We start from the raw sequence: 27,405 nt of genomic DNA, 5'->3' as shown, positions 1-27,405 counted from the left end.
ATTGATTAGGAAACAACGCCAAACATTGAGGAAAATGGTTATTGATATTGTGCTCTCCACGGACATGTCCAAGCACATGAGCCTGCTGGCCGATCTGAAGACTATGGTGGAGACCAAGAAAGTTGCGGGCTCTGGGGTGCTGCTGCTGGACAACTACACAGATCGCATACAGGCAAGACAGCCCCTCTCTCTCTCTCTCTCTCTCGCTATCTCTCTCTCTCTCTCTATCTCACACTCACACTATGCTTGTTTTGTGCACAGGTGCTTGAGAATCTGGTGCACTGCGCTGATCTGAGCAATCCCACCAAGCCATTGTCGCTATATAAGCGTTGGGTGGCACTGCTTATGGAGGAGTTCTTTCTACAGGGCGACAAGGAGCGCGAATCGGGCATGGACATCAGTCCGATGTGCGATCGCCACAATGCGACCATCGAGAAGTCCCAGGTGGGCTTCATCGATTACATTGTGCATCCGCTGTGGGAGACCTGGGCCGATCTGGTCCATCCAGATGCACAGGATATACTTGATACGCTTGAAGAGAACAGAGACTACTATCAGAGCATGATACCGCCATCGCCGCCACCATCGGCGGCCGATGATATGCCCCAGGATGAGAAGATACGCTTTCAGGTATTTTATCAAATCATTTATTGTCCTCTTCTTCTTCTCTCCATGCTCAACCCATTCTGGCCAACTTGCAGGTAACGCTGGAAGAGTCCGATCAAGAGAATTTAGCCGAGCTAGAGGAGTGCGACGAGAGCGAGAGCCGTGCAGACGCCGGCTCCACAACCACAACTGGTACAACGGCCACCAGCGCGGCGGGCAGCGGCTCAGCTGGCGGTGGCAAGCCGTCAGGGAGTCAAAATCAAGCGCAACACGGTGGAATGTGACGGAGAGTCGTGGGAATTTACCGCAAATTTACGGAAAAGGCGCATAGCTTCTTCCTAATACGTTAGTGACTATAATTAAAAGCAAAAACAAGAAAAACCAATCAACCAAAAACTTCAGAAAAACTGAAATCTACAAAAAAAAAAAAAAAAAAAAAAAAAATCAAAGTTATACAACAAATGTTTAAAGCATTAAACCAAACAGCAATAGCAAAAATACCGTTTAACTTATAGTGAAGAAAAACGAAAAGGAAAACTAAAAAATATAAAACAAAAAACAAGAAGCATAACAAATTATAAATTTACTTAATGAAAAAATGAGATTGATGTGGAATACACTGAAAACAAACAACAAAAAAAAAAAAAAGAAAGCAGCATTAGCATAACATTAAACATTAAACTTATCTTAAAACCTTCCCAGAAAACCTCCCCAAAATTAAAGACAAGGCAAAAGCGCACTGAAAGAAACAAGAAAGAGAAACGCAAACAAAAGCAAAGCATAAAAGAAAGCTAGAAACAAAATAACCCAGAATGCCCAAAAGCACAACCATAGACGTTTTTTGTTGCAATATTTTATTTGATTTCAACTTTTATTTAAATGTTGTTTTTTTTTTTTATTTTAAATAATTATTAGGCAAGCGAACTTTAGTTTTTAATATGCAACAAAAAAAAAAAAAGAATGTAAACAAATTTCTGTTCAATTTAATATTCATTGCGTAGCTTAAGTCAACAATTTGTTGTTTTTATTACATTTTATTATATTGACAAACCAAGGCCAGGAAGGCAACTAGAACAACAACAACAACAACAAATAACAAGTTAACTATTAAGTTTTCTTTTAAGCTAATTTCTAACTGAACAACGCTTCAAGCTCAACAAAAAGAAAGAAAATTATTGTGCATGCTAAAATTTAAAAATTAACGTAATTAATTTAAAAAACAAACAAACAAAATGAACGTGACATTTGAAACTTTATTTATTAATAGGCGACAAAAACAAGAAAACAAAAACAAAAAACAATATCAAACACAAACACAAACTGCAATTAGATCTATACAAAATATACTGTGAACCTTCCCTCTACCCCGCCTGAAAAAAGCAAAAAAAAAAAAAATCAAAAAAAAAACCAGTGAATTAAACTAAATTGAATTACACACAAAACTAACTTAATTGAAGCTAAAATGAAAGAAATTTAGCCCAAAAAACATATGTGTACAGTCTGCAGCTTGGACTGCAGTTGTAAAGTACTATATATGTACATACGTATGTAAACATACATATTTATATATATACATAAATATAATACGTTGTTTTTTTTTTTTTTTAATTTGTACATAATTTAAATGTTGGACTCGAATTTAAAATAAAGCAGCAAATGCTTGCAGCTAAAAACAAAATGTTAAAAAAATAAGAAAAAAAAGAAAGAAAACATAAACAAAGCCAAAAAGAAAAGAACACATGTTTCATTTGCTTGTAACAAAAGAAAACAAAAAAACAAAAAAAAAACAACAAAACCAAAAGCAACAAAAAAAAACATATTTTGTACAATTAGCTAAAGAAATATTTGATTTATGTTGCTTCCAAGTAAAACGCTGTCTTCACAAAATATTATTTTAGTAGTAGACAAACAGAATGAGTAACATTAACAGTAACAGTAACAGTAGAACTAACGTGTAACAGTAGAACTAACAGAGCTGTTAAATCAACTAACTGAAAGCAAAGAAAATTCGGTCTGTGTATGTTAAAATCGCAGCTGCCAAATGTTGTCCTACGAATGCCACACGAATTTATACATTTTGATTGATTAAATTTCATTTGATTGATTTAATGGACTTACGATGCTTTTTGGGCCACAGTTTACAACAACAAAAAATGAAAAACTAAAGACTTTTCAAGCACAAGCACTAGCAAATTCTTAATTGAAAGCGAAAAACCAAAAAACAAACAAAATGTAAGACAATGTAATTGGCTATAAACCATACAAATACAACTATGCATACATGATTGATACATCATGTATATAAAGCAATCTATGCAATATGTATCTATATATTTATATATATATGTCTATATATATTTAGTCACAAGCTCACGCTGGCGCGTGATTGATTGAGAGTGTGGCAGGCCAAACTAAAAAGCGCATAATTTATTACGTTTATTGTTATTAATTTATTTTATTTTTTTTTTTTAATATATAAAACTATATATATTTAACCCACACACATATAGACACACACACACATACATTTATATACATATATATGCTATACATATATATATATTTTTATTTTGTGTTTTATCGGGCAGGATCCGTGAAATTGTGTTTTTTTTAAATATCTACATAAAATTATACATAAATATATATATATATATATATATAAAATAAAAATGAAATTAATGAACCTTGATGGTCTAAAAATATCATTAAAATTATTATGCACTATCCAAAATACAGAAATTATATATATACTAAATATATATATATATATACATTTTAAAGCTGTTATATATATATATATATATATAGACATATATATATATATATTATACATTAAAGTAAAACAGCTTTAAAATGTATATTGTTTAATGATCAGAGCGTGTTGAGTAAATTGTTGTAATTTAAAAATTTGGAGTCGAGTTCAATGAGAACAAAATGAAAAAAAAAAACACTGTAAAACTGTTAGTTAAAAACCAAAAACAACAACAACCAAATGCAAAGTCGATAAACAAAGTAATAATATTGAAAAATCTTAATAGTAATTTAAGCAGCATTGTAAATGTGCGCTTCAGATATACTTTTGAAATTAATGATTAATTATGCAATTAATTCAAATAATAAACCAACAAAAATTCAAATTAAACAAAAAGATATATACAAACAATAGTTGAAAGCAGGGCGCAGTCCATGGCAAAAACTGAAAGCTACTTTAACAATTGAGTGAAATGAAAATTACAAATAAATGAAACCAACAAAAACCAAATGACTTTTTTCTCTAACAAAAACAAAAGCCTATATATATATATATGTACATATATATATATACCTAAAGAAAACAGAGATAACAGTTAATTATATTAAATTATATGTGAAAGTACATGCATACCTATAATATTACTAAAATAAATATGTATAAATATATATATATATATATATATATATATATACATATATATTTAGTAAAGTATTTAGTAATGTTTTGTAATTGGTTCGAACTACACTCCAAATAATCGCCATGTTAGTGAGAATGTGTGTAATAATTATATATGTTTACATGTATGTGTACACACACGGACACACACACACACACGCAGACAGGCTGGCAATGAACTCTACACACATCACTTCTGATATCTGATAGATACAGATACTAGTTACAGATACACATTGATATATTTACATTTATGTATAGCTACGGGCATAAGTAATTTACAATGTATTTACACACACTATACCATATACATATACATTGTACGTTTATAGTATATACTATATACATATATATATATATATAAATATATATTACAATTGCTTATGCCGTTACGTATTATGTATACAGTTACTTATATGTATGTATCTAACCATATGTGTCCCTGTAATTGATGAATTTAATATATATATACATAAGCATAATGTATGTGTGCATGTATGTATATATATATGCGTATGTATATGTATATATATGCATTTATATATTATGCATCTTAGCACTTAACCCGATAAATGGCATGGACATCAATTCTCGCATTGGTAAACCAAAAGCAATTCATAAACTTAAAACTAAATTTATATTAAAATATAAAAATGAAAGAGCAGAAAAAAAAAACAAACGAAACAGGAAAACTATGGCAAAATTTAAATAAAATATATATATAAATATCAAGATGCAGATATATATACATATATATTTTATTTTTTTTTTTTCACAACATATACTTATTAGTAATATGCCAAGATACAAGGCATACATTGGCAACTACGAGTAGGATTATCTAATGTCTTCTTTTTTTTTCCTCCATCTCCAACTCGATCGAACTCTGTCTCTCGATGTGTGCCCGTATGCAGCATACGCAGGCATCTATCTAACTATCTATCTAACTATCTAACTATCTATCTATCTCAATTTCGATGGCTGTGGCCCAGTGTTTGCCCAGTTTTGACTGAAATTGCAGTATCGTCTAGTTTATATATAAAGTCAAAATCCATTTCCCTTATAAAAAACGTCGTGAATTAAAAGGGCATGCCGTCAAGTATATCAGTGTATATACATAAATATATATAATTATATATGCATATGCGTGTAGTATTATATAAATTAAAGTCCTTTTTTTTGCTAGTAAGCTACGTCCCATAATTATAGATGTTATAGTACGGATAAGAAACATTATAGCACAGGTTGGCCAAAGTATTTTTTTTTGAAAGCTATGCGAAAAATGTTGAAAAATATTTTGTGGATTGTTGTGCTGAGAGCTGTACATCACAGCGTATTTTTTTTGTGAACTGCAAATAAAAAACACATGCATTGTGTAGATGTATGTTTAGATTAAAATGAACAAGAATATATATATGTATATAAATATATATATATGCAGATATTGTTATGCGGAGAAGCCAAAAGAAGGGCATTGAAATGTATCTATCAAAGGGAAAAAGTCACAGGAAAATGTATTTACTGAAACGCAAGGCAAGTTTTGTACTTAAATGAAATGTAAAACACCAAAAACAAAACTCAAATGGAAAAATAGAAAATGTGCGCAGGCGACGGTTGTTAAGAAAAAATATTAATAATATTATACAAAAAAATAATAAAAACAAACAGAAGAAGGATAAAGCATGGAAATGTGGCAAAAGATAAGCCTGGAAATTCGGGCAAAATTACAAGAAAATATATATACGAGAGCACGAAAACTAGCAGAGATATGATATGTATATTATATTATATATGTATATATATATATATATATAGATGTGTTTTATATATATATATTATATATACATATATATATATGTATATATATATTATATATATATATATATGTAACGCTGGCGTTACATGAATGCAGTTAGACATTTTTTTTTGAAATTTTTACAATTATATACAAGATCAACAAGAGAACTCAACACACACACACACACACAGAAGTACACACGCACACACACACACACGAGCACACGCACAAGCACACACAAGCACACACACACGCAGTATACATGCATACAGACATAAATTCACACACACACAGATACACTCGCAATTGATATTAAGCGGCAAACGAATGTTAAATGGAATGTAGGCAAAGGTAATCAATATTTAATATGAAAAAAAAATGGTATAAAAATAGTTAAAGAAAAGGTTTGTGAGGCAAACTACGAGTACGCTTGAGGTTAGAAAAACGAATTGAACCGTTAATAGCCAGGTAAACATTGCAAATGCAAAACGAGTTTGAATTCAAGATTAAAGAAAGATTTAAAACTTAGAAAAAAAGAGAAAACACAATTACTTACAAATTTAAGTAAAATTGAGAAAAACGAGAAAAATTGAGTAAAATTGAGTAAAAAAAAGAGCAAACCTTTCCACTGACGGGCGTACACATACGTCAAAAATATTAATAAAAAAAAAATTAAAAACAAAACAAACAAAAAACTGAATGGGCTACCCATATTGCATAACAAGTTTATAGGTTTTTTTTGCTCGTCTCTGTCTTTTGAATAACCCATTTAATGTACATATATACTAATATATATATATACGCATGTATATGTATTTAAGTATATACATATGTAGCTATATGTATGTGTAATAAGCATTAACATTTATGAAATGAATTCTACCCCAAAAAAAGGCATGCAAAAAAACCTAAAAAATACCAAAAAAAAAAAAACAAAAAAAAAAACAAAATATAAATATAAATAAAAAATTTATTCATTTTGGCAAACAATTCGCAGAGATGAGATATGCATACATGTAAATCCCAAAGACATATATTGTAAACCAAGCAATTGGCATACTAGACATACATATATGTGTATATGGCAAGAGAACATGTATATATATGTATATGTATACATATGTGTGTATGCATAAAAGATACAAACGTGAGAAACAATTATAGAGAGAAATAAATAAATCTAAATGAATTGACAGAAATTGATTAATTGCACTCCAGGGCCTACTAAAACCATTTAAATCATTTCCTCTTAACACCTTCTTCGCAAGTTGAACAAGAGTATATTGGCTTTGGGCGGTGTCTGTCTGAATTTCTGTGTATGGCAACATCAACGTGCACGAGCTTAAACATAAATTTTTAGATTTGGCCAAATAAAATATTATTTAATCATTCTTTGACAGTCACTGCACAGTTTTAAAGTCACCTGTCCAGTAATTTAAACTCTGTTCGAGCAGAGTATTGCGCAGTCGGTTGCAGACGACACACTTCCTTCAGACTAGCCTCTTTTAAGTCCATACAAAAAAATCGATTTTTATCGATTGCCGATTATAGGAAAAAGGACAGACAGACGGACATGGCTAGATCGACTCGGCTATTGAGGATGATTCCAAAACGACATATCTCCCGCGGGAGTTATGTCGTTTTGGAACGTCATATCTCCCGCGCGGAGTTATGTCGTTTTGGAACGTCATATCTCCCGCGCGGAGTTATGTCGTTTTGGAACGTCATATCTCCCGCGCGGAGTTATGTCGTTTTGGAACCTCATAACTCCGCGCAGAGTTATGCCATTTTGGAACGTCAGATCTCCCGCGCGGAGTTATGTCGTTTTGGAACGTCATATCTCCCGCCGGGAGTTATGTCGTTTTGGAACGTCATATCTCTGCGCGGAGTTCCAAAACGACATAACTGCGCCGGATAGTTCGGCGCACTTGGGTCCACTCTGGGGTGACAGATTCCTTGTAAGAGTTCGCTTGAATAGACGAAGAGCTCTCCACAATATAGGCCAAGGAATTTCCCGCAAAATTGGCGCTAAAATGTGTTCACGAAATCTCCGCCCACATATGTTGGGTATATGTAAAAAATGAGGACATAGTTAATTTTTATATTTATGTTTATTTTAAATAGTTGCTTTTAATTTTTTTCGTTTTATTATTATTATTATGTGTATATAATTTTCCACTATAATTTTAATTTAATTATTATGTTGCTTGCTGCTTAATTAATCATTTAAAAAATAAATTCATTAACAATTCGTTTTAACAAATTAGGAGTTTGTTTTTCAAGACAAAAAATAGAAATAAAAAAAAATTCGTATATATATATATGCATACAGATATATGTATATATATACGTTTCGGTTTGCCTCTTGTTTTTCTTTTAGTCTGCTTTGTCGTTCAGTTTTTTAAACTCATTTTACTTTGGTATAATACGTCCATTGCGAGCTCTAATTAAACTGTTTTACGGAGTTCTGGAATTCGCTTTTAAGCCAACAGCTATGTTTTGGGCATAGTCTCGTATCGTTAAAAGAATTCTTTTGGTTACACTATATTATTGGGCATTATTTAGAAGTTAGTTATAAAATTAAATCTACGTTCAACAATTAAAAAGGTGTTGTTTGCTTATAAGAAAATTGGCGAATTTGACGTGAAAGCGTTTTCGTCTAAAAAGTTTAGCATAATTGTTCGATTTTTGTGGTAAATACTAGATAAATTAAAAAAAAAAACAACTTTGGTCAATGCTCAGCTACGAGACGCTTCTACAAAATTGTAAGTGAATCCGTATGGCAAATGCCTTTTAGAACTAGAAGACGTAGAAAAAAAAAACGATATTCTATTCACTGCTCGTTGTTCTTGTTTTTGTTTTCATTAACTACAAAAAGCTTAAGGTAAAAATTTCAGAACAAAATTCGGTTAACTGGAAACTGTGCTATCTTAAAAACGAAAATTTTTGGTGGTTGTTTGCCTATGTAGCGGCAAATGTGTGTGTGTGTGGGTGTGTGTGTGTGTTGGTGTAGAGGGAGTGTCTATATAAGTATTATATTTATATTACTTAATATATATACGTGTATATATATGTATCAAGGTGCAAAATTGAACACGCGACCTGGGCAGAGAGTCAGCATTTTAGACATCAATGACGCTGTCGTTCTTTTTCATCTCCATGAGATGCGTCTGCTTGAGCTTCTCCTGCATTTGCGTTAGCATGTCCTGCATGCGTCGAATCTCCTCGTCCTTCTGAAGCAGCAGGCGATCCGTTTCTGAAATGGCCGCATCGAATCCGTTCGTTGAGCTGATCGAGTCTCGCTTCAATTTGCCGCGCTCGCGCAGCGCATGCTGCGATATCTGTGAAATGCACTGCGCCCGAAAGTTCTCGTAGTGCACATCCTGGGAATGCGGTGTAAAGGACATTAGCAAATCGTTGAATATATTGAGCCGCTTGAGGCGTTATCTCACCTGTGTGGTGTCCTTTAGGTCCTGCATGTGCGTGGATATAAGGAATGTGCGCAGCTTGATGAAGTCGCTGTGCTCAGCGTCCTCCACGTTGACCACGCCCCAGGGATACTGACGGCCGCGCACCTTCTTGCCGGCAACCTCGAGTATGGTATTGCTGCCAACAACGGCAAATGGTATGGAGGCCTTTAGCTCGCGATCCTGCTGCTTAAAATCATCATCCTCATCGGAATCGCACTCGGGAAACTGATACAGCTGTATGTGATTATCCTCGAGATCCTGTAATATGCGCTCCTTCAGCTTGCGCACCTCCGTCTTGTTTAGGCAATCGGCCTTGCCAATGACCAGCACAATATTAACCTTTCGATGCAGACGCCGTATCAGATCCAAGTCCATCTGCCGCAGGCTATCAATGAACGCAAGTCCGTTAAAAACATTTTGTGAACATTGCCTGGCAGCTACTCACCTGTGACCCCATGGCGGCACAAAGTACAAGCAGCAATGGACACGATTGTCCTGTATATTGCGGCGATTGAGGCCGCTCTCGTCGGTGAAATACTGACGGAACTGCTCATCAATGTACTGGGTGCAGACGCGCCAGCTATCCTCACAGTTGATGGCATCCCCAAAGCCGGGCGTATCGACAACGGTCAGACGCAGTCGGACGCCGCGCTCCTCAATGTCCATGGTTTTCTTTTCGACGCGTGTTGTCTTCTCGATGCGATCCTCCACATTGGGCATCTGGCGATTCTTGTAGAGATCACCCAGAAATAGGCTATTGATCAATGTGGATTTGCCCAGACCCGATTCGCCAACGACCATCAGCGTGAACTCAAAGCCGCGCTTCACCGATTTCCGATGCACCTGCTCCGGCAGCGTGGCAAAGCCAATATAATCCCGATCCTTGTCAAACGACGGTGTCTTTGCTGAAAATACCAACAAACCATTACGAAAGAAACATTAGTGTCAGCTCAATTGGTTGCAGTTGCACTTGGGGTGGAGTGCAGTGGGGCACCTGCAGCAGCAGCAGCTGCCGCCTCCTGGGAGCTGAGTGCCAGCTTCATTTGCTCATTAGTGCAAAACAAACGAATTGCTTGGCCCGTTTAGGCCAAGTGCCAACACACACATACACACGCGCGCACATAGGCACACGAGCTACTTCACAGTGGCACACCCGCTGCCACTTTACCACCTGCACGTGTGTGTGTGTGTGGTGTGTGTGATGTGTGTGTTTGTAATCTACTTACACATGATGCTGTGTGTTGATTTGTCTTTCGCCTAGCGTCTCTGCCTGCTGTGTGTGTGTATATACCCAACGCCGCCTATTTCGGTATCTAAGGGCTCTTGCCTTGGACCCAAGTCTTGTTGTCTTTTAGGTTCTTAGAGTCGAATTGTTGTTTACATATTATTTTGGAAACATTTAATTGAAAAATCCCCGAGTTTATTGAACACTTTATTGTATTTTGTTTTCTCCGTATTTGTTTTTCGGTTTTCCTGTGCGTGGAACAACTTCAGCACGCTTCAAGCCACGGAGCTGAACAGAGCGAAACATACCCAAAAACAGAAAAACAACAACAAAAAAAAAAGGAAACGAAAAAAAGAACAGCCCATGAAACTTTAATGGGCCATTTTAGCGCTCTCACTAGCCCCTTTCTCTCTCTCTCTCTCTCTCTCTCGCTCTCTGGCGCTCACGCAAGGATAACGGGATGGCAACACACCCGCGTGTTGCGCTCTCTGCGCCGGCGCCCAACACTGGCCGCCCGTGCAACTCTTGGCAGAGCAATAGGCGGGGTCGGGGTCGGGTGTGGGGGGAGCGATAGCAGGAACTGTGTCCATGCGAATCTATGCCACTTGGTAGCTGCAACTAGTTTAGTTGGGGGTTGCAAGCGGCACAGCGTTGCCAGATGACGATGACATAACAAATACTAGAGTGCAATTTCTATACCCTGTTCAAGAGGTGAGAAGCAGTATATTGGTTTTGTGAAAGGTCCGTCTTGCTGTCCGTCCGATTGTCCATTTTAATGCACTTTCCTTCGAGCAAATCGCGATAGTCTTTATATTTTACATACTTAGAGCTAAATTCCCAAAATACCTCGAAAGATTGACCCAATAAATTGTACATACTATATTTTTAAGGCACAGTTTGAAACTCCCTCCATTGCCTGCTTTAGGCTATGAAATTAGACTATGAAAACTGCAGCAAATATCAGAATACAAAATAGATAATCAAAAATTATCGGCTACATTTATAATTTTCATCTACATTGGCCCCAAAGAAATATTAAAAAGTCGGACATACATACATAACAAAGAAGCCCACAATTGATCGATAGTTATCGTAATCGATTTTGCTAGTTATCGACAGATATCGATTGAAAAACATTTTAGCATGGCAAAAGCGAAAGCTTTAGTAAAACTTTTAAGGGAGACCAACAAAAAAATCCAAAACTTATCGATAACTACGTCGAAGTTCATCGATTACATATCGATTTTATTATACTTGCTAGTTTATCGACTGACATATCGCAAGCTCCATAAAATATAGCTGCAACTCCAGTAAGCTGGGCTACATTCGCGCAATATGGTAACTCTTGCGGCTTGCACGTCCCTGTACCCACCCCTTGAGCTCTACTCTGGTTAAGGGTGGGCGCTCCGCATTCTCTGCCTCGGCACTGTCACTTGCCATGTGTGGCAAGCATTTAATCGAGTTAAGTAGGCAAATCCATTGAGCAACTCTCAACAACTCAGACGCGTGCGCCGGGCAGGAAATCGCAGAGACTGTTAGCACCCTCGTGGGTGGTTTTCAACCCTTAAACACCACTGAGCGCACTTATCGATAACAACAGCATTCAAATTGCAACAGAAACCGGATATTAGAATGCGCAAAAAAGAAAACACCAAGAAAGACAAGAGAACACAAGTCGAAGGCAGCCCCCTCCCAAGTGGTCGCCCAGTTGGCAATTAGCCAAAGGAAGTCTTGCACTTAAGTGTTTACAAGAAACGATTTCCTTGTTTACAAATGCGCCCGAGCTGAGGCATGTTTCCTTAAGGGCTGCTTATGCAACACTTTAAAGAGCTGCCAGCTAAATGGCATTGACAATTTCGAAAGAACAAACCGTGAATATGGGTTCTATTCGGCTTAAAGTGCATTAAATGTCACTCATTAGGGGTAGTCCATCGTGTTTAAATTTATATACTCATACTACCACTAAAACTTCCAATACTATAAGCAATATATGAGCGGGCATACTTTGAATGAAAATCAATTAGATAAGTTCTTTGCAACTGGTCACTCTGTTTTTTTTTTTCTTTTGTGGCATCACTTGAAGAAATTGACTTGTTATCGATAGTTTCTAAAGAGAGAGAAACTAGATAGAAACGCATAGCCCAACCGTAAATTTCAAATATATTTGTCAACATTTATTTGTTACGTTTCTCGCAAAATCCACGGCTCTTGGGGGAAATGCGGGCCAAAGGTTTAATGAGCGAAAGTTTATTTGGTTTATTCTCACCAAAAGACTATCATGGGCGTAAAATGTTAATTCCAATTTTTTATTCCTAATTCAATAGATTTTAAACTTCTTTATAAAAATGTCTGTAAAATTTAACTCAAGACCCGAAATTCAAATTGATTACAATTTTCACGTACAGGAACTGGATAAAAAGCTATGCCTAAAATATAAAGCATAAATCATGCCACGGGCAAGCGGAACACTCGCTATATATGTATGTATGTATGTATGTATACATGTATGTATGTATGTATGTATGTATGCATGTATGTATGTATGTATGTATGTATGTATGTATGTATGTACCATTTGCCCGTATGTATGTAGATATGTATACAATTATGAAGCAAATGAATTCCCGCTGCGCTAAAAATTTAAAAGCAATGTACTTTTAAGCGATGCCTTACTCCTCGATTCTCATAAATTCAAGTAAGCCCGGCAGGTTTCCCTACTTTTATAAAGTGTTTGGTTCTTTTTCTGGTGATAAACTGTGTTATATTGTGTTTTCGGCTATGTGTGTATGTATGTACTTATGGATGTATGTATGTATGTATGTATGTATGTTTGTATGTATGTATGTACGTGTAGGTATGTATGTATGTACGTGTAGGTATGTATGTATGTGTCTATGTGGATGTGTGTGTGTATGTGTGTATATGTACGTAAGCATGTATATATACATACATACATACTTGTATGTATTATACATACACACATCAATACAACTTGACATGCATACACATATGTTTATATATGTAAGTATGTAAGTAATATGTAGTACATGTGCTCATGCATGCATGCTTAGATATGTGTACATGCATGTAAATATGCTTGCTATTGTATTATGTATGCATGCGTTCATGCGGGTAAATATGTAGCTTTTATAAGTGTATTATGTCAGTATGAATATAGATATGTATATAAGAATTATTGAATGTTTGCATGTATGTATGCATGTGTGTATGCATGTATATATGTAAGCATATGTATATGTAAATTAATGAAGGCATATATTATGTATGTTTATATGCAAGAACATGTTTACATCTAGCTGCGCTGCAAATTAAAAAAAAAAACATAACAAACGTATTCATAACAAATGCCCTACTACGCGATTCTCATGAATTGCATGTTGCTTTGTACACATGTATATATGTATTTAAATATATGTGCATGTTGGAGCTGAGCTGACAATTCACAATAATTGTATTCATAGATATCGCTCTTCTCCGCGATTCTCACTAATTTAAGTAAGGTTTAGCCTGCGAGCTGCGTTTTCAAACTAATAAAAATGATCTCCTCTTTTCTGTTCTTTCAGTAATGTGGGTTCATAGATGTTCGTCTCCTGCCTACTCGTGTGTCGATGACGATAAAATAATCATTCGTGTGAATTTACAAGTGAGTGCATATTTACAAATATAAATATATATTTTACATACCTATACGTATGGCAGTGTATTCGCAAAGCCTACGACAAGCTATAAATTCGATAAACAGAATACCACACCCCTTGCGGTTTTATAATAGAGTATATTTAAGTAGCGTGTGAGCGTATGTTTGTTTATACATATTCTTTGATATGTAGATATGCATTTTTCCGAGCTTTTCTTGAGGCGCATTCCAGGAAGCGTATTCCTTAAGTCGTTGCCGCTGTAGTTGATCTGTAAATTTGCTCAATTGTTGCGAAATTCGCGCGTAAATCAACAAACATAACAAAAGACAAACTCGAAAGAACGCTTGCTCTTGCACGCCGAAGTTTAAATACCCTTGTAGACACACGGCTTAGATGTGATTTGATATACGGATCGTATTTGCTGAGTTTGGACAAGATATCTTGAGAAATATTCGTAGGATCATGCCCATGACAGCTGTGCGTATAATTTTATGCATCGTATACTCCATGACAAATTCATCATACCTCGTGCAAGTGTATAAACAGACGAAGAGCAATGAACGCTGTTTACTAAAGACTTTTAACGACGTGGACTTGTCCACAGATAACTCTTCAGCTGTATCTGTATCAGTATTTGCTTCGGCATCTGTCAGATAAATGTGCAAAATGCGCCTAATATATACAAATAAATTTAGCCAAAATGTCGACTCTGATGAGCAGTAAATACGGGCTTAAACATTGCCATATACACATGCATTCAGCATGTAATTATTTATTCATTCGGTCAGTCAGTCGCTCATTCAGGCCGGAGCAAGTGCCACACAAATCTCGGCCCTAATTCAAAAATCAACTCACAAAATCAGATCTTTATCCGACGCTACGCGGCGCTTTGCTTTGTGCGGGCGAATGCAGTTAGTTCATTTGGCCTCCCCCTCTGCCCCCGCCCCTGCCACTGCCCCCGCCATTTGACATGTTTATGTGGTCGTTTGTAATGCCTCGAGTTCGTTTGAAAGCCAACCCCTGCCCCCACTCACAATGCATTCACAGTTCATTGGCTAGACTTTGTCATCGATGCAACTGGCGGGGCAACAACAATATGTGTAAAGGGGCAACAGTGCTGATGGGGAGCGGGGAGGGGGGCTGTTTGGGGCACATATTCTCATCGTTAATGGCTGCGTTACATTTGCTGTTAGACACATTTGCTGGAGTTCACGGGTGTCAACCACTTGAGCATGTTGGCCCCCAAAATGGAGGTCCAACAGAAATGTGCAGCATTTTACATGCGAGCCTGTAAGCCGCTAGAGCTGGGAGCGTGTCACGAGCACGAAACGAGCAGATACGATATTTAAGAGAACTACAGTCAAGTTAACAAACGCTTTTAGAGAGGGTTGAGTTCTAGCACCAAATAACTGAATTATGGCCTTAAGATAGGCATTCTACGCGTAATTTTTCGATATTTGTTCAAATTTTCATATTATCGATATTTATCGATTTGCTATCGATATGGTGTTTTAAGCATAGCTCGAGAATTATAAGAGTTATTTACAGCAAACTTGGTTACGAGGTTCTCGTATACTTAGTATGCACATATTATGAATAATGCACTTTCTTAATACCTTCGCATAGAACAAGGTTAGCATAATTGTAGGTGCAGCGGTTCAAAGTAACTTGTCACCTGTGGTTATCAAGTGGACTCGGCTTCTCCTCGTTAACATTATTTACCTATTGTTGAAGCTCTCAACAATAGTTCAAACTATTGACAATACAGCCATAATTATAAAGCAACAAAATGGTATCTCTATTATCACTTTTCTAACCGTGGCGACCATCTCTAGCTAAGTGTACTCCACTTCTAGCGACGATATCATCATTATGACAGCTCATTTGACGGCGCACTTAACACACAGTTCCAAATTGAAGACGACGCATGAGTTTGAATGAATCTGTGCGCGGATTCTCGCGGTTCGAAGCTCGCAGTTCGTGTCTCGCGTCTCGCGTCTCACGTCTCACGTCTCGCGTCTTTTCGTCTCATGTATCAAGTCTCGTGTCTCAATTTCATGCAATTAAGTTCAATTCGAGCTGGTTCTAGCTGGGCCTCGTCTGTTGCCTCCATCGGCTTGCAGCTTGCAACTGGCAACTGTAGTTTCTTTCGAGTGGCTCTTGTTGAACGCACGAGTGCAAAGGCAACACCCCCGCCACACCACCAACGCCTGGCCCGGCCAGGCCATGGATTGCCATTGCCCAGCCAGCCATTGAGCACAGTGCAACGGCATCGGGCTTGGTATCGTGTTGCAGCTTTTGTCCGCCTGCCGCCTCAAAGGCATGAAGTAAACAAACAAAAGGCAGCAGCAGCAACAACCACCGCAGATCGCACCAGCAGAGGGCCATTCGAGGTGCTCCCAATGTTCCATAAATAGAGTTGCAGCACGTTGAGAATTCGAATCGTTCGCCTTTCGAACAATTGATGCACGTTTGAAGTAGCTCCACAGCTTTAGCTTTAGCCAGTGGCCCCCATCACCGTCACCTTCCAATTGCTTCACCGTGCCCGTCTACAGCTCTATGGGCATCCCCAACTCCTGTTCCTTCTGCATTGTGCATGCGTAGAAATTTCATGTGAAATTCTTGCCTTGCATTTTTCCACAAATCTCGTTGGTTCCCAAGATTCCATTCAATATCATTCCACTTAATTCCTTTCATCGGATGCCATGCGATTCCTTTGACTTTGATGTCGTCTTCTATCTTCAATGCATTTTCAGGATTCTTGTTTATTTAAGGGCAACAAATCCTTTATGTTCAATCTACATAAGCTTAAATACAAAGATCATGCAAGCTGAATATTTTGCTAGATAGCTTCCACTTTATATTTTAGCTTTAGGACGGTAAACGAAAAATCTTTCCTACAAACGTTTTCCGCCAATTTACCACTGTGTCAGGTGAAATATCCCAAATCGAAACCTTTTCATTAAGTTCTTCGTATTTTCCACCGTGAGAGCTTTGATTTTGCCGAAAATGGGAAACACACCCCCATTTCCACCAAGGAGAAATACATTTATCGCAAAGTGTGAAACAACTCTCAAATGAATTTCAGCAAAAATCTTTGAAAATAAGTTTGAGTCCGAAACAAAAGTTTCATACAAACGATTTTCGCCATTTTTCCACACATGCGAGTGGAATTTCCTGTTTGAATCTCAGTTAATTATTTGTTACGTTAAAGATTAAAAGATAACCTATATATTAAAACAAAAAACAGTTCTTTTAACCGTTTAATGAAGCGGATAACATTTTCCGACTGGGTTGGCAGCCTGGCTTTAAACACATTTCAGTCTTTCCGACTTTTTCTAATTCGTACTAGCATTAACCATGTCCTTCATAAGCAAATTCTGCTTTCAACTTGGCCAGTCTGCAATTGTCATTGCTTTGAGCCAGTTGACAGGGGCTCTGCGCTGATTTACGCTCCAGTTGCGGCAACATTAGCATTTGTCTCCCTAATTAATGTTGCCGCCCCCCGAGTGCAGGCTGGCATAAACGCCCCTTATTTAGACAATGCAATGGAACAACAATAACATGTGTAATCATTTGCCAGCTGGGACAACAACAACGTTTAGTTTTATACAACAATGAGGCATTTTTAATGACTTCTCAAACGCAGCACTTCAAGAGGGGGACGGCGCACACTACGCAGTTAGAAAGAAAGACTAACAATAGAGAGAGAGAGAAACAAAAAATAAACACTAATAATTTGCAATGTTGATGTTAAATGTTCAGTTTTGTCACAAATTACCGAATGGAAAATGCAAGTTGAAGCTTGTGACGTCAGCGCGTGACTAAGATAGATAAAATACCAATGAACACATTGTGAGCACAACGCACACGTCTTATAAATAAATTGAATAATTGACGATACGACAAAGCAGCTAGCTAAAATATTGTTTATCTTATCACACATTACCCTGAGATATATATGTATATATGTGTGTGTATGTGTGTGTTCATACTCAGCCCGAGGCTGTTCAAAGATAGTCACAAAAGGTATTTCAGAAAGATCTATCACTTTCCATTTGGGATAACTACATGTAACTCCAGTTGAGGGCTTGTTATTTGGAAAGTGACATATTCTTGGCATGCGTATGCAATACGAGAACCTGCATACCAAAGTTGGTGTCTCTCGCTCTTATAGTTCTCGAGATATGCCCACAAAAGGTATTTCAGAAAGATCTGTCACTTTTTATTTGGGATAACTACGTGTAACTGCACTTCAGAGCCTGAAGTTTGGAAAGTGACATATTCTTGGCATGCGTATGCTATACGAGAACCTGCATACCAAATTTGGTGTCTCTCGCTCTTATAGTTCTCGAGATATGCCCAAAAGTTTGGAGCTGGCAAGCCGACATTTAACGACTATACAATTTTAAAGGCAAATTCAGTTAGTTTCAGCAAAGAGCAGCAATTGAATTAAGCTAGAGCATTAGTTTGTTTTTATTTGCCTTATTTTTGTACTCTTTAATTTGTGTTTGCTTGCATCGGCTTGGCCCCAAAGCATATCAAATGGCCGGCCCAACCCGACGCCCCTTTAAGGCGACCCAAAAAGGGGCCCGAGAAAGAAGAAGACAACATGTCAGCACGAATGAAGCGAACGCTAACGACATGTCAACTACTGTTAGCTGCGGTCACGTTGCCGTTGCCGTTGCCATGACCATGGCCATGGCCATTGCCAGAGGCCCCCAACCCTGGGCCTCCTCCGCGGCTGCAGTCTGAAGTCAGTCGGCAAACTGGAAATAGTCACGGCGCACGCTCTACGCCCACCGAAAATGGGCAGGCAACAGAAACCGCAGCGTGATCAGCGGCTAGTTACGGCCGAGACCGAGACTGAAGCCGAGGCCGGAGCCAGAGCCAGAGCCGGAGCGAAAGCGGCTGCGACCGCAAATGTTGTTGTGCCAAAATGAGAACAAGCAAAAGAAAATAAAAGAAAGGAAAACAGATAGTGGAAGGGAACAAAGCAACAACAACAACAACAACAGCCATAAGAAAATAAATAAAAGCACACACGATCAACCTATTCACAAACTATGTAACTGATGAGCTTATACGGTCACACTCTGTTCAATTACTTGGAGAGTACACTGAGAGAACAGAAATAATGTGACCAGTCAATTAACTTATTTCGTTTATTTTCTTAGTAAGAAAATACTAAAGCCTGGACTTCGAACCAGCACCCTCCCAAAAGCCAGAATCACTTACGAGCGAACATTCTTCTTATGAGAGCATTCAGAAATTTGAATATTTTTATTGTCTAGAAATGGAATTTTCACTTTTCTGATAAACTTTAACTCTCAAAAAGCCTAGTGAAAAGTAACATTACATTTTAAATCAATTTTACATACATTAGTTAAAAAAAGTGATGAAGTAAAAGTTTAAAATTCTGTTCTATGTAAAATATCTCAACTTAGACATCTATTCCAAAAGCTCCCGATTGTGAACTAATTTCTGCTCAGTAGAAAAACAGCTAACGGGAAAGCGGAAAAGTGCTCTCATTATCAAGCGGTGAGTCTCTAGATACTTGTTATATATGTCTATATATGCGATTTTGAGACAAAACAATTCGGACTTCAAGTAGTCTTTTCTTTATTATAAAAATAAGCGAAGAGGTACCCTGAATATATTACATCTCCAAAAGAATAGAAACAATGAGGCCGTAATTCAAGGAATTACGAATTTTTGGAAGACCCAGCCCCATACGTTTGTTTACCAAACAAGCCGCTTGTTATCGCAGCCAAAAATTTCCAGAGTTGATATAGAAAATTGCCACAGGCGACTTAACTTAACTCGAGCAACTAACGTGTGCACGCGTTTAGCCATTTAGTGCCTGCGATTACCTAATTTCAGTCTTCCGTTCACTTTAATTGCGATTGAGAGTCTCAGACTCTGGGTCTTGCTTGGGCTTAGGTGAATCCCTGACACACATTCAACAGCGATTTGAGTGAATCACAAATGGGCATTCGCGTGTTGAGAGCTGTGAATGGATTCGTGCACCTGCGATTGACTAATTGAGGTAAATTCTTAAATGGATGAAACACGTTCTCAATAAATATTTATTTGCTATCGAATATCAAACGAGTTTTTGCATCGATTTTAAGAACTAACCTTCAAGTGGATCGTTTTCACCAATTTTCCACCCATAAGAGTGAAACTTTTGTTAGAGCTCAGCTTTGTAGATAGCTCAGGTTCAGGTGCATTATAACAGACCCTAGCAAAAATTGTTTTAATGCGTTTCTCACAAATTATCCACCCATAAGAGTGAAACTCTCGTTAGAGCTCAGCTTGGTAAATAGCTCAGGTGCATCATAACAGGTAACTACTGCAGCACGCTTGATCAATCAATCAGTCAGTTAGTCAGTCAGTTAGTCATTCATTTTAATTTAATATAAATATGCATATTAGTATATAGATTGAAACTTACGTTTTGGATACAAAGGTGGGCGACACCTGGCCGTTTCAGCATTGTTGTTGTTGTTGTTGTTGTTGCTGCCATTGAGACTGCTGATGGCATGGGCCACGGCGCTGCCCTCGGCAGCTGCTGCTCCTCCTGCTCCAGCGGCTGGCTGCGACAGCGACAGCGACGGCGGCTGCGTTTGTGGCAGCGGCGGCGGCTGTTGTTGTTTCATGGATCCGCTGCCGCCCAGCACGCCGACGCCGACGCCGCCGCCGCTGAAAAGGCGACGCTGCTGTAGAAACGCCGTTTTGTCTGCCTTTGTCTCGCTGCTTCTGATTGTTATTATTACAATTTATTTATGTTTTTTTTTTTTTTGCTTTTGTGGTTGTGCAAAATGTGATGCTAAACGTTCTACTGCAATAGTTAAATGTTTATTGTTGGTTCGGTTGCTTATCAGCGATCGAGATAAACGTGTGTGCATATGTAGGTGTACGTGTATGTGTGTGTGTGCAATAGAGTTGCTGCGCGAGTGCGAAAAGAATAGCAACTATTGCAAAAAAAAAAAATAGTATGTGTGGACTTTTAAGGTTTCACACACACGCACATTATACATATATATACACACAGCTGCCCTATAATTACGTCCTGCTGACACCGTTAAATGCGTAATTGAAAACGAATTGCGCTCAATGAGAGCCAAGGCAACAACAACAATAACAGCAGCAGCAAACTAACGGTGCTTTGGGCAGCTGTTTCTTGCAGTCCTCTTTGCGCAGCTAGCCGCTGCCTGCAGCAGCGGCTTCACCTTGACCTACACAAATACAATAATAACCGAGCGCAGTTTGAACAGCTCTACACAAACACACACAGTAAAAAAAATTAGGTTCAATTGAAATAAAATCACGCGCAGATTTGTTATAAAAGAAACAGAACTAACATAAACTATGTATATCCGTTGCACTTTGCTTTCAAATACCTTCCCACTAGAGCAGCAATGTAAAACACAACCAACCCGCGGGTAGTGTAACTGACTATTGTGGGACTGAAATAGGTATTTCATATGTGTTAAGCCACAAGCGGGCACACTGCCTAATGTTAAACTCAATTTGGCACTGATACGTTAATGGTTCTGTTAACTTAACATAAATTATATTAATTTGCATTAACATGCTATTCACAGAATATCCAGAGAATATTTTGGCGCCATAATATAATAATATTAATAATAATAATTAAACTTTAAAATCAACTGTGCTGCGTCAAGTAGATCAAAATTGTTTCATTTATTTAAGTCAATTGTTCTCCAATGTTCATGTGCATTGAACAAATTTATCCTAACGGCTGCCGATAGTGAGCAGTGTTAGCTAACGATACTTTTCTTATGATACATCACCGAACTAGTAATTGAACAAATATCGATATAGAAGTCTCCAGAAAACATCGATACCGAGTCATTGTGAAATCGGTCCCCGTTGGATACACATCGTGTTCTCCGTGAATATTCTATAAAACTAAAAAAATTATACATTTTCGTCACGGTGAGTGGGCCTTTACATTTATTTTATCAAATATTTTGTTAGCCACTTTTGTTTTGTGTTAAATGGTGAAAGTGCCCGCGTCGATGCTCTCAGTGTCGCAATTGGTGTGTGAAATAGTATTTTGTTTTGTTTTTTGATGTGGGGGGCTCCTTTGGACGGCCGGCGGAGCACCACTTTTCGTGCTAGCTTAGCTTTTTTTTTTAATGGATACACACAATGCGACAGCGACTGCGGTTGATGGTGACTTCGTTTGCACAACGGGTGCATGGGCACACTTTAGTGTGGTGTACTTGTTGTTGTGTTTTCAAAATGGCGGCCATTGCAGACAATTTGAGGAAAAAGTTTATAATAATTACAAAATATTTATTAAACAAAAACAGTTGTTGGAGTGTTGTAGAAATTGAAATGAAAAAAATGAGCGCGCAAATGTTGTTTGTGTGTTTGTTTAGTTCGTTTTATATATACTGTACTTTTGATTATGACATATCAACTTGATTCTGACCAACTTTTATTGTTATTTTCGTTTTACTTAATTGTATGCGTGTGTATACTAGCGCTCGACACAAACACAAACATACATACACACTGGTAGTGACACATGCGCATGAGCTTTTGAGTATGTGTTTGTATGTGTGTGGGCTTGTTGGCTTTTTTTTCTTTTATTTGTGCACAAACGGTACAGCGTTTCTTCTAACCCCAATTATTGCAATTTCGGCATGTCTACATGCATGTATGTATGTCGCATTAGTGAAGTGAACATGCACCCCCACACACACAACTGCATTTTGCCATTAGGATGTGCAGCTGTTTCATACGCACCAGCAAGATGCAATATTGTTTTGCGCGCGTTAAATGCGAACGACGCAATTTTCGGTTGGGCACCTTTCGCTCCCTGTGTACAGCTCTCTTTCTCTCTATCCCGCTCGCTCTCTGTCACATCTATTGCTATTAACGCGCTGTTTAATGCACAATATTGCCAGCCCGTTTACACATTTGGCATTCAAATGGGCGCCAAGTCTGTGTGTTCCTTTACATTGCTTGCATTGTTATGAAATAGGCAATGTACAAAAGGAAGCACCTGCGTATATGCATGTATACATTTGCGCATGCATACTTGCTAGCACACACATATGCATTCGTGATCACTAATATTTGCATGGTATCAATACTGAATTCTTCGGAGCGTATATAAATGCAAGCTGTGTATGTACGTGCAATTACATATGTATGTGAGTCGTTTGTGCTGTGTATGCATAGGACATCCGATGTATTGTGGTTTTTCTTTAGAATTAGATGCTGAGCATATACTTAAGACACTTCAGTTGTGGTATTTATGCTAATATGCGAACAATCTTAATTTTTGAATAAGAATTTCAGAATCATTAATAGCTCCTATATTAGAACATAAACTGATTTCCAAAAAATGGGGTTCATCAAAATATTTTTCTATATAGAAAAGCTCAAAGCTAGAAATAATATAAATATTTATTGAGTATAGGAAATACATACAACAGACTCATACATGACTAGACAACATCACGGCATACTTTCGAATTCATGTAAGGGTATGCAAGTTTTCGATGCTCACAAGAAATATCGATGCTTTTTGCATCTGCTTACTCGAGTGGCGTTTACCGTTTGTTGCGGGCCTCCTAGAAAGTCTTGTGCATATTTTCCAAGTGAATGCTTTGTGTGCATGTATGTGTGTGTGTGCTCCAGTATTTGTGTGTGTAGGTCTAAAACTAAAAACTACAACTCATTACTTCAACTTGATTGATTCTGCGTGCATAAAAAGCAGAACTAAAAAATTCACGACGCTCGAGTGGCATAGCACAAAAAAAATAATGAAAAATAAAAGAAAGGCTGGGGCGAGAAAAAAGAGCGATTCATGCCGAGCTCAAGGCACATAACAAAAAAAAAAAATGTATGCACTCACACAATGGCTCAAGTGGGCACTCAAAGCTGTGGGCTGCCGCACTGTCGCTGCAGCAGCAGCAGCAGACGGCAGCGACGACGTCGCAATTGAAGTGGAAGTTATGAAGTGTTCCCAGAAAGCAGCCGAATGCCCAAACCAAATACAAAGCTAAGGAAAACGCACAGCACGTAGCCGAACAAAAGGAAAATTTCTGCAGCTGCTGAAGCTAAAGATTTCAACCCTCGTCTTTTTGGCGCTGCTGCTGCTGCTGCTGCTGCTGTTGTTGTTGCCGCCTTCGTTGCAGCCATAGTTGGCACATTCGCATCAGTCGCGCGCCAGCGCTTCGGCGCTGAGCGTCGCATTTGTGCGGCCAGCTCTCGACACAGAAACCAGTGCAGTGGAATCTAATTGAAAAATCTTCTTGCAGCATATTAAGTGAAAATGGCACGTACCAAGCAGACCGCCCGTAAATCAACTGGAGGCAAGGCTCCACGTAAGCAGCTGGCCACCAAGGCAGCCCGCAAATCGGCACCGTCCACCGGCGGCGTTAAGAAGCCCCATCGTTATCGTCCCGGCACCGTTGCTCTGCGTGAGATCCGTCGCTACCAGAAGTCAACTGAGCTGCTTATCCGTAAGCTGCCCTTCCAGCGTTTGGTGCGTGAAATTGCTCAGGATTTCAAGACCGATTTGCGTTTCCAGTCAGCTGCCATTGGTGCTCTGCAGGTAAGTACAGGCAAAAAAAAACAATATCAAGGTGTGCTGCACCATTAACAATGTCAAACGTAACGTGTATCGCTCGCTCTCTAATTGCAGGAAGCCTCTGAGGCCTACTTGGTCGGCTTGTTTGAGGACACCAACTTGTGCGCCATTCATGCCAAGCGTGTCACCATTATGCCCAAGGACATTCAGTTGGCGCGTCGCATTCGTGGCGAGCGTGCTTAAGCGCAGCAAACACAAAAAACATCAACAACAAAAACAACAAACAAACAAAATACACAAAAATCACATTCATATTATATACACAAGCAGCAGCATAGTAATTTGTTAAACGAACCGAAACAAAATCAGTTCACAAATATTCGTCAATTGGAGCTTGATTTCATTTATATCTTACGCAAACATATACATAAATATAAATACCATATATATATATATATGTAGCATTATAATTGTATAACCACACACAAAAAAAAAAAAAACAAAAACAAAACAAAGCAAAAGAAAAAAGAATTCAGAATAACGTGCATACTTATGCTTCGTTTTATTATACATACATATATAAACATAATCTATGAATATTTTAATTAATAACTGTAACTCTTATTATTATTATTGCTATTATTATAAATTTGTATATTAGTTTTAAGTTTGTGGCTCGCCCGCTGCACGCATTGCGTTGGTCGACGCCATCAAATCCGATCCCAAGATAGATGCCGTTGCAATGCCAGCCGTTGGCATCCCGCTGCCGTCTCCAACATCGCCCCATGAACTCCAACAGCGCATGCAGCGTGTTGCCACAGGAAGCGCTGCACTCTGAACGGCAGCGCGCACAGCGGTCCCTTAAAAAAAAAAAAAACAACAACAACACCATCCAAGATACAGAACCGAAAGAAGCCGCTGTGCGTCGCCAGCCGCCGGACAAGATCATTGGGCGAGTGAGTGCAACGCTTCCTTTGGCAGCCTGATGCGTTGCATGTGCGGCAAGTCGGCGGCATGATGCCAACGGTTGTTGCAACAGCGTCGCGTTGCCGTTCAGGCGCAATGCGGACAGCGGGCGGCGGGGCTGAATGAACAACAACCCAATTTGGTCAGCAAACATACATATATCAGAAATGAGTACACATAATATTGCAACTATTTTATATAATAATACTTTTACATCATTTTTTTTTTATTTCACTTAATATTACATATATAATTTTTGGAGAAAAGAGAACTTAATGAAAAGAAGTATGGAAACGATGAAGGGGCCCGCCCCCAACTCTGCCGAGAGGCGGTGCGGTGCGGTGGGCGTGGTAGTTGATTAAATAAGTTTTAGATTTACATGCATTTTATACGTTTAGACAAGGAAATAAAACAAACAGACAACAAAACAAACAGAAAATAAGTGAAAAGCGAAAAGCAAACAACAAATTTGATAAACAAATCATGCAAAATGCAAAACCAACCGCATTAACTAACAACTTCTTTAAAAATAGCATAAACAAACATACATTCTTAAAATGTATGTCGCAAACATATATGCATATATATACATATGTTAAATGAAATGTATTACGTATATGATCTATTCTATATATATATACACTTAAATAACTTTACATAAATGTTTACGGAACTTACAAGATATTCATACGATATATAAACACAAGTAACCCCTCCAACAATGCACTAAAACGAAAAGAGATTTGCAAATACAAGAAGTTGCATAGTTTGTTGCATTCAAAAACAAAAAACAAAAAAAAATTACAAAAATCTTATAAATGTTTTTTAGAACACATGAGACAATTCAATAGAACACGGCAAAACAGAAATCCCCAAACACCAACTTAAATAAACGGTTTTTTCTAGAGAAGAAACCAAAAAAAAAAAAGAAAGATTTTTCTTATCTACGGTACAGTTGCGACAAAACGTCAATTGTTGCCGTCGCAACAGCTATGTGTGTGCGTGTGTGTGGGAGCTTTTGTGTGGTCGCAGGTGCGGCAGTCAAAGGACTGGTGGCGCCATCTTTGGGTCGAACGCATTCAGCTTGTTAAGCGTTTATTTTTTGTATGGTCGAACTAGTTTTCAAGAGAATTTATCTTTACCATTTACTTACAAACTAACATACATATGTATGTATATATATCATGATGCTCTTGGAAACTAATCTCACGAAAATATAAGAATCTGTTTCTACATACATTTACAGATGTAAGTAAGCTGAGCTTATGCTAAAACTAGCATGCATCTGACCTCGAGACAGATAAACATGCGATTTTATAATTTGAAAGAGATTAAATTCAACAATCTTATGCAAATTAGATCTGGGCTTTACTTAATTAATGTAGATAAGATTGTTCTTCTAATTGTAATAATCACGCATGTAGCGACCATTAGCGTCTCGAAAAGGCACATCGACTTGCAAATGCTCTAGCTAAGTTAAGCTTCCTATCTGTTGCTATTCAAATATTTATATAATTACTGAGCTGCTCGAATATGAAAGTGTTGTCACATATTTTTTTTTTTAATTACCATTTATTATTTATTTGTTGTTTATTTGCATTCCTTAATGAGATACTACATGTATTACAATTATTTGTTTTGTATAACGTTACAAATTGCATGCGAGCGC

General features: G+C 37.8%; 3 protein-coding genes across 10 annotated transcripts in view; 2 read left to right on the top strand and 1 right to left on the bottom strand.

Moving 5' to 3' along the window:
* LOC115768064 (cAMP-specific 3',5'-cyclic phosphodiesterase) overlaps nt 1–1,177 on the top strand; it is a 141,896-nt gene extending 140,719 nt beyond the window's left edge. For all 7 annotated transcript variants that reach the window (XM_030712508.1, XM_030712509.1, XM_030712507.1 and 4 more), the window contains 3 exons: nt 10–172; nt 262–630; nt 702–1,177. In XM_030712508.1, coding sequence (XP_030568368.1) covers nt 10–172; nt 262–630; nt 702–890 — 721 coding nt within the window. In that variant the 3' untranslated portion in view covers nt 891–1,177. The remainder of the gene's footprint in view (nt 1–9; nt 173–261; nt 631–701) is intronic.
* Nucleotides 1,178–8,018: 6,841 nt separating this feature from the next.
* LOC115768060 (septin-5) lies at nt 8,019–21,648 on the bottom strand. Of its 2 annotated transcripts, XM_030712501.1 has the most exons (5): nt 21,595–21,648; nt 20,646–21,032; nt 9,750–10,209; nt 9,287–9,689; nt 8,019–9,217 (listed from the first exon to the last, which is right to left on the bottom strand). In XM_030712501.1, exons 2-5 carry the CDS (start codon nt 20,848–20,850, stop codon nt 8,957–8,959), a joined length of 1,329 nt encoding a protein of 442 aa, XP_030568361.1. In that variant the 5' UTR covers nt 20,851–21,032; nt 21,595–21,648; the 3' UTR covers nt 8,019–8,956. The 2 variants fall into 2 exon arrangements, with proteins under 2 accessions (XP_030568361.1, XP_030568362.1); XM_030712502.1 differs by lacking the exons at nt 20,646–21,032; nt 21,595–21,648 and adding an exon at nt 10,531–10,761 and having other exon boundaries at nt 8,020–9,217.
* Nucleotides 21,649–22,060: 412 nt separating this feature from the next.
* On the top strand, nt 22,061–26,537 carry LOC115768054 (histone H3.3). The gene is made up of 3 exons (XM_030712494.1): nt 22,061–22,156; nt 24,499–24,794; nt 24,885–26,537. Exons 2-3 carry the CDS (start codon nt 24,513–24,515, stop codon nt 25,011–25,013), a joined length of 411 nt encoding a protein of 136 aa, XP_030568354.1. The 5' UTR covers nt 22,061–22,156; nt 24,499–24,512; the 3' UTR covers nt 25,014–26,537.
* Nucleotides 26,538–27,405: the final 868 nt, after the last annotated feature.

This window comes from Drosophila novamexicana, unplaced genomic scaffold (genome assembly GCF_003285875.2).
Source record: "Drosophila novamexicana strain 15010-1031.04,08,12 unplaced genomic scaffold, DnovRS2.1 tig00001583-arrow-arrow-pilon, whole genome shotgun sequence".
Taxonomy (NCBI): Eukaryota; Metazoa; Arthropoda; class Insecta; order Diptera; family Drosophilidae; genus Drosophila; species Drosophila novamexicana.
The sequence above is the reverse complement of the archived record's forward strand: the minus strand, read 5'-3'. Positions and strand labels throughout refer to the sequence as shown.

What these genes read in the sequence shown, in the direction of transcription:
- LOC115768060 (XM_030712501.1), bottom strand. Translation starts at nt 20,850, where the DNA reads ATGAAACAACAACAGCCGCCGCCGCTGCCACAAACGCAGCCGCCGTCG. An exon ending in GTGCCGCCATGGGGTCACAG is followed by an intron (nt 9,690 to 9,749) that starts GTGAGTAGCTGC and finishes GTTCATTGATAG; the next exon opens with CCTGCGGCAGATGGACTTGG. An exon ending in ACCTAAAGGACACCACACAG is followed by an intron (nt 9,218 to 9,286) that starts GTGAGATAACGC and finishes CCGCATTCCCAG; the next exon opens with GATGTGCACTACGAGAACTT.
- LOC115768054 (XM_030712494.1), top strand. Translation starts at nt 24,513, where the DNA reads ATGGCACGTACCAAGCAGACCGCCCGTAAATCAACTGGAGGCAAGGCT. An exon ending in CTGCCATTGGTGCTCTGCAG is followed by an intron (nt 24,795 to 24,884) that starts GTAAGTACAGGC and finishes CTCTAATTGCAG; the next exon opens with GAAGCCTCTGAGGCCTACTT.